This window comes from Teleopsis dalmanni, chromosome 1 (genome assembly GCF_002237135.1).
Source record: "Teleopsis dalmanni isolate 2A chromosome 1, ASM223713v2, whole genome shotgun sequence".
NCBI lineage: Eukaryota > Metazoa > Arthropoda > Insecta > Diptera > Diopsidae > Teleopsis > Teleopsis dalmanni.
The window spans coordinates 149705196-149713396 of NC_051846.1; the positions used below are offsets into that span (position 1 = coordinate 149705196).

The window sequence follows — 8201 nt, forward strand, 5'->3', positions numbered from 1 at the left end:
AAATAATTACTTCAATTATATACATACATACTTATATCGTATATTAGTTACAAACGTTCCAAATAAAATCAATATTCCAGAGAATGTAGTAGATTAGATAATAAATACATTAAAAGGATTTTCATCAACTCGGCAGGAAGTACCCCAATAAAATATTAACAGTTGTAGTGTAAAAGAGATTAAGTTTTAAACGAATTTAGCTGTCGCAGATAAACTTGACATATTCTGGAACAATATTATCTATCAATCTATTTCAAGAGAAATCATTTTTCAGTAATTAAAATGGAGTTGACATTTTAATTACTGCAATCATAATGATACTTAAAAGAATAATAGGTTAAACTTATAGTAAACATGGAGTTTTGTTGACATATTTTGGAATAATGTTATCAATGGATTTTAAAAGAACCTAGTTTCCAGTTACTAAAATATATTTTCAGTGATTTTAGGACTTATATCAAAATTGTAGTTTTGTTAAAGCGTGCTATTATTATAACGACACATTTTGCTACTTCTATACTACTTCTATATGAAACTGGCTTGGCGGGGGGGAGTAAACGTATACACGCTTATAAAAAAAAGACATAAACGTATTGACGCTTATGTGGGATTTGGTTAGAAAATTTATAAATATATAATTTTTATAGAAATATTTATATAAGTATGGATAAGTATATAAAAAAGAAATTGTTGATGCGGTTGTCTTTATACTTAACTGCTCTGATGTGTCTACGAAGTCTTCTGAAAGGTTTAACACAAAGTTCTCCTGCGTACTTCTGATGACTTGGAATGTTAAGTACTATGTGCCCCTGCATGCGTGTGATGACTTTAAGTGTCGATCACTAACTGCCTTGCTTGTACAAACGAGTTTTTTTATACTCAAATGACCGAAACTTTCGTGTAGCGCATCGGTACATTTGCCGTTGGTATTTTTGATACTTGTTGTGTTTTGTTGCTGTTGTTCTCCCGCGTGTAATTTTTATGCTTTGTGTTTTCGTGTGTTTTTGAATTCGCCATGCTTTGTATTTTGTTTAACAAAAACTTATAAATATAAATAATAAATAAATGAGGTACGTGTATTATTTATTTATTCAAATATACTTTATACTCCTTATGAATATATATTTTTTTTATTTTCACCTTGATTCATGTGGTGTATTTATGGTGTTTATATATAATATATTAAATAAAAATTTATCAACTTTTATTTCAGATAAGCACTACACACTGGTGGTTACATGTTGGTCGGAAATTGGTAAAAATTTCCATCCTTACACTATTTATATACATTATCAATTGAATATGGTCAAAAATATAATTAAAACTTTAGACGGTTTTGTTTAAAATTTTTAGTAACTTATAAAATTTCATTCAGTTTTTAAATTTATTAATTAATTCAGTTTACATACTTAGCGTCTTAATTATATATAATTTTTAGCATCAGGTAGTTTTGGTTTTGATTTTTAATTTACTTTTCATATATTGAGATTTGTATACCGTATACTATACATTTTATTTTTCCAAAAATTTAAATTAATTAATAAATAGTATTACAAGAATATGATAATCTGCAATTAAAACATTATATACTAAAATATTTGTGTTAATAAAATAAATATAAAACCGTTGCAACCTTAAAACTTGCAATCATATCCACATTTTATAGTCTTCTTTTTCAAATTCTGTCTAATTTGTTTCATTTCATCACTTGCCATTTCTTCCGGTGTCATCGTTGCAAGAGTTTTTGGAGATACCACACCCCTTATATAATTCAACCGTAATGCAGGATTTTTAGGATCTTTTAAATTAAACACCCTTGATCGTATTCGACGTATATATTTTTTATCGATATTTCTAAATACATTATAAATAGCGTCCTCCAATTCTGCAGCCAATTTTTCAAAATCTGTACAGCCTTTGGGTATACCGTCGTCAAACTTAATCGCATTACAAAGCATTTGACGACACTTAGTGCGTATAGCATCCTTCATACCATATGCTAGCAATAGAAGTACATTTGTTGCTGATGGAAAGAATTCAACATTTTGTTTCTCATTTTTTTCACGCTTTTCTTCCTTAAATGACGAAGACGAAGACTTTTCTGTTATCATCTTCGGTAATGCAGAAAAGTCATCAGCATCAAGCGGTAATCTGATGATGTTAATAAAAACATTATTGGCACGTGCTTTTTCAACCAAGTATCTCCACTTTTTTATTATTGTTTTAGCTAACGAAGACACTTCCCTGTCTTGTTTACGTCTCCGTAATTGCCTTACTAATATACTAATTTGTGTACTTGCTAATACGTCTATATTAATGTTGAGTGTTTGTAACACTCTTAGTAGACCGAGTACCTGTTCTTGACCAGTGCCAAAATTTGAGATATTGCTCAACTTCTTTTGAATTTGTAAAACTTCCTTATAACTCATTCTTGAAAAAGTTTTAATTCTGTAAAATAGTAAATAATATATTAAATATCAATTCTTACGTACTTAATTCAACTTGAGTTGTTTGATTTTACAATGTGTTGTATGAAATAGAAGTTTTTTGTGGAGAGTTAGTAGTACTGTTATATACCAAGACGCTAAGTTTTAAATATATCAAGTACCTCACATTGCAGAAATGCCAACCTCATATTTAAATAAATACTTATTTTTTAAGAAAAATAATAATAAATATTTATAAAACTTTTTTTAGTCAAATTCAATTTGTTCATACCTGTGCTACTCTAACTCTTTGGTTTCAATTGCTCACTTATGTAACTGTGGTGAATTTTTTCTCACTTTTTTTCTTACGAATTCTTCTCAGCTGTGAAATTACGTGCGAGTAATTCAGTTCCTCTCTATGTTGAATTTTTCATGATATAAAAACGACGAACTCGAATGAAGTGACAAAAAGGCAGTGAGAACATTCCCTCGTTACATAAGGGCCATGTTATGCAGAGTGTCTAGGGCACGGCATGAGTAAAATTGTTGTTTTTTTCAAAGCAAATTTTGAATTTGAAAGAGTGAAAAAACAATATGACCGTTCAAACTCCGGCACGAGAGCCGGCGTATTATTGCCTCGACACTAAGGCAAAAAAGTATTGTTCAGTAAAAAATTTCAGAATTTGTGCCTTTTAGTAGCAACTTACTTCACTTTCAGTACGTTTTGGAGAAAAAATGGCAGTAAGCAACACAGTCTATTTTATAAACTGCTAATAATTTAATAATTACACTTTCCGATTTTAAGGGAAGGTGTATAATTTTGTAAGTACTGTTAATAATAATTATGAGATAATACTCGTATAATAATAAACAATATACTGATTTTTGGATTTGGCTGCACTGTAATAATTACAGTCTCTATTAATTTTTTTTTGGTGGCAAATTGAAAGTAAGCATATCTACATTTTCTTTTAAATTTAGGCACAATCAAAAAGTACCAAAAAGTAGTAGAAATAGAAAATTGGCAATATTGATGTGACAGTCTACATATCATGCATTTTCGGCATGGTTCGAAAGAGCGAATTTTGCCGTGCCCGAGAGACTGCATAACATGGCCCTAAACGATTCACAGATGTGAAGTGATCCTATATAGTAATTTTTTTCTACTTAAATCACATATATTATAATAAATAATTTAACTTTATAAAATATAGAAAATATAGAAAATATAGAAATATAATTAAAGTATTTTTAATGTTTCTCAGGAGAATATGATGAGGCTGAAGTGAACTTCATTCGCGCACTTTACTCAAGCATTCACAAATGAATACAGAATTCACTGTTTATAGAAAAAATTATTAAAAAGAATAGAAGAAACATTATTGGCAGAAGAATTATGAGAAAGCAGTACTTCCGGCAACAAATCCTTGCGTAATGCAATTTTTACTTTTCCGGTCACGTACATAAAAGTAAATCAATTAAATTGTCGTAAATTACATTTTTCTTTTTATTTTCTTTGCTGTTTGCACAGCAAAGTGCCTTTGCAGAGTGGCGTCGTCAGAATGTGCAGAGCACAAACTTAGAAAATTTCAGACTTAAATAAATGCTAATATTTTAAATCAAATTTAATTGTCATCAAAACCTTAATAATTTATTGCTCAGAAGACATTAAGCAGATGGTACAAGGATAATTATTTGAGACCGTGATGACTGCAGAATTAATTCCTAACATGTTTTTAACGGCTTGAGTCTAATTTGCCAGCATTTGCTTATATGCAAATTTAATGAAACATCAATTTTAATGTCAATTTATTTCTTAAAATTAGAAAATAATAATTATAAATTAAACTATTAACACCATCTGTGAATGCTCCATGGAGAAGTTATCATTATAAAACCAAAAGTTCAATCTCAAAACTGGAGTATCTGCACTTTTTATAAGTTTAAGAAATTCTTGTCCACTTAAATTTATTCGTTTCATTACGTTTAATGTGTAGCAAATAATAACAAAAGTGCCACTCGTATTTGAATTATTTGCGAATTTTATTAAAACAAATTTTATCCTTTTATCCTTGTAATTTTTATTGCTGGCTGGTCACCCTCACATAAAGTACTCTAACCAAAATGTATAAGTGAACAAAAAATATACATATTTAAACACAATCACTTATACAGAAAGGACCGCCTCTCAAGTCGCTCGCTATCAAAGCATAATCTTTTACTTAACTTTATCCTCTTAAGTATAAAATCTTCAAAAATAAAGAAAGGAGCAATGAAAGCACTGCAGAGAACACATAAAAATTATTGAGCATCAAAGCAACAAATAATGAGACCAAGCACAAAACCTTAAATGAATGACACTCATACCAGTGGAACCAACTAACTAGCAAGAGCTTCCACAATGGGTAAGGGTACTTGCCATGCCTTAATTTGGTGTTATAAATTTTATGCCACAAAAACAATTTACTATGTCACATTGTTGTACTTAAAGTGCACTGGTAGCAGCTTCTGACTCTGCTTGGCATGTCAAACGCTTCACGTGTCTCAATGCCTTGCCTTATGCCGAGCGTAAATGATGGCATATAATTTGGCAGCAATAAGTAAGGCACAGCAACATTCCTCACCAACCATAATAGCAGCAGCAGCAGCAGCAGCAGCATAACTCCTTTCAATGCGGCACGGATACTTCGTAGTCGACTTTCAGCGGGGGATTTCCTATGCATTTAACAAGGATTATTTACTTTCCGAAGATTCAATAACAATTTTGAAATGAGTTTAATTCCATGAACGGCGTGCATAAGCTCCATGATTTTGTTATATTGGCAAGTAACCCAACTAACAAGATTGTGTGTTTGTGCTTCGTTTTATTGGTTAGATTAACGGTCAGATTGTGGTTCCGCGCTAGACAGTGAATGCTAAAACCACTTGAAAGACATTTTGAAAAAAAATTATACCGCGCCGAAATATTCATTGAATTCATGTCCAACGGATGAACTGCATTTATGAGAACTCCACCAAGAAAAGACTAGCTTCTGGAATATCTTTGTGTGCTTTAATTTTAAATCTTTTGAGTGTTTTATTTAGCTTAATTCAAATTAAAATTGTTATCATCAGCAGCAAATTAATTTGAAAATTACTTTAGATAAATTCATACACAGCTGTAGACTTTAAATGTGCCCAAAATATTCTGTCAGTTTTTGGTTGGAAGAAGAACATAAGGATTTTGTATGCGCAATTTCATAAAGTTTCATCACTTCACTTTTCACACCCTTGAGTCCCGAACGAATCCCTTGAATCGTAATTACGTACAAAATCCTTAATTAAGACTGCTGATGATAAGAGCTCAACAAAAGCAATTTAATGATTTGATTAGATTTTGCACTAGATTTTTGAATTGTTAAGCACTAATTTGAATTTATTAGTAAATGCAATGCTTATATGATTGTTATGGATAACTGACATTTTGCAAACATATTTCTAGTGAACACTCACAATAGACTGATTTTTAAATTTGGCTGCACTGAAGTTTAAGACGTACAATATTTTGCAAATATGTAAAACCTAACTCTGAAGGTTTTGCGAGTAAGTTTTTGCTACTGTAAAAGAAATACTAACTGCTTAAATTATAGTTAAATCAATAAATTGAAATATTTTTGTTTCACTAAAACTCATCTTGATTAAATAGAATTAAATGCTTTAAGCATTGATTAGTAAAACAAACAATAAAAGAATTGTATGTGTAAGGCCCATGTTATGTAGAGCGTCTCGGACATGGCAAAATGGACTCTTTCGGGCTATGACGAAAATTCATGTTATGTAGACTCTCTCATCAGTATTGCCAACTTCGTATTTCTACTACTTTTTGATACTTTTTGGTTGTGACTTGATTTAAAAGAAAACGTAGATATGCTCACTTTCAATTTGCCACCAAAAATAACCAGCAAGAAAAAAAATTAATAGAGGCTGTAATAATGTTAATTTATTATTACATTATCTTATAATAATTGTTAACAGAACTTACAAAATTATACACCTTTCCTTAAAATCGGAAATGTTTAGATTATTAGCGGATATAAAATAAAGTACTGCCATTTTTTCTCCAAAACATGTTGAAATTGTACTAATTTGCTCCTAAAAGGCGCAAATTCTGAAATTTTTCACTAAACAACACTGCTTTGTTTTAGTACCAAGGCACTAATATGCCGGCTCTCAAGCCGGATTTTGAACCGACATATTGTTTTTTCTCTCAATCTCTGTTTTATTATTTGCATTGAAAATAAGAAAAAAAAAAAAATAACTATTAAAATTATGAATTTGTAATAAAAAAAAAACAGATATCAATTACTTTTACAGACTAAATGCAAATGAAAAGTTATCTGACAGTTGGATAAGTTGTAAAATTGTAAAGTGTAAAGAATAAAAAGAACAAAATTTTATTTTTTCAATCAATTGAACTTTTAGTTGACAATACAGCTGTCACGTATTGCCAAATACTCGATATCGTTCTAACATAATACAACAAATAATTTCAAAAATGAAGCAACAACAATAAATTAACAAGACTCCGAGTTTGAATAACACAATTTACGTACCGCGTTAATACAGGGTTTACATTACGAACTTTTCTGGTCGAAGTCGACTTTGAGCTTAAAACCATCATCATATAAAAATAGGCACAGTAAAGTTCGAATTTTTTTTTAAAGTAAGCTTCATTTAATACCTTTTTTTGAATACAGCCTTGAAAATAATAATTATTTCATTTTTTTAAAAACAAGTTTTTCGATATTTATTCTTAAATAACAACCCAAGTTGACGATTCATAATTGCTCATAAATATATTTAAAAAGAAACGATAATATGAACGTTTGACGTTTGGAAATAAACTATAGCAAAGTTCGTTAACTAAAGTTTGTAATGTAAACATGCTTTAAGTCGGTAATGCAGTAAAGTTGTACGATAAAAATTCAACTCTTTTCGTTTTTCAAAGCAATTTACAAAAACCATTAATAATGGTTATTTGGCTTTACCCGAAAAAGCTACAATAAATCAGTCATAAATGCATTTAATTAAAAAAATAAAGTTTATTGTTCCAATTTATTACAAATTAACAGTTTTCTAACTATAAATCAATGGGATCTATCACACAAAATAATATGTTATAAAATGCATTTAATTTAATAAACTTGATGCTAATGGGTAGCTTGTACCAGCACATCTTCAGAGAATAGCTAGATCAAAATTCATCCAACGATTATCTTACAATGAACGATCAATGGAATATTAGGCGTGATAGTTGTACGTAATTGACTAGATATTTACAGCAAATCCTTTTTATTAACTATAAAATAATATATAAGAGCCGCTTAAAGGATTTTGTTCACGTCGTAATATATAACTACAGTATCTGTGATATAAATTAGGAATTAATTGCAGCTCTGCAAAAATAGAAACAAGTATTGTGTAACATGATTGGTAAACAGGGACACTCTCTATTTTGATTTGTTTAAATTGATCTTTTCATTGATCTTTTTCTAAGTTGTTCTACTAACAAGATTTTAAAGCATATACCGGAAGAGTATAAGAAATATGCATTAGCTAAGGGACAAAACAAGCATTTACAAAGGAACTGATGAGATGATATAAGAAAATGGGTGTATGTAGTTAGAAGACCTTCGCATCAGTCGTGGAGAAATACAACACATTAGTTGTGAAACCACTATTCCTCCATGGAAGAATTGTTATGCTAAGACAAAAAAGAATAATGAGTATGATAGG

The 8201-nt window shown here is 29.9% G+C and overlaps 1 protein-coding gene across 1 annotated transcript; it reads right to left on the reverse strand.

The window, feature by feature from the left end:
* Positions 1-1559: 1559 nt before the first annotated feature.
* On the reverse strand, positions 1560-2444 carry LOC119669324 (transcription elongation factor S-II-like). The gene has a single exon (XM_038079165.1). The coding sequence runs from the start codon at positions 2427-2429 to the stop codon at positions 1635-1637; it is 795 nt and encodes a 264-aa protein (XP_037935093.1). The 5' UTR covers positions 2430-2444; the 3' UTR covers positions 1560-1634.
* Between the last annotated feature and the right edge of the window lie 5757 nt (positions 2445-8201).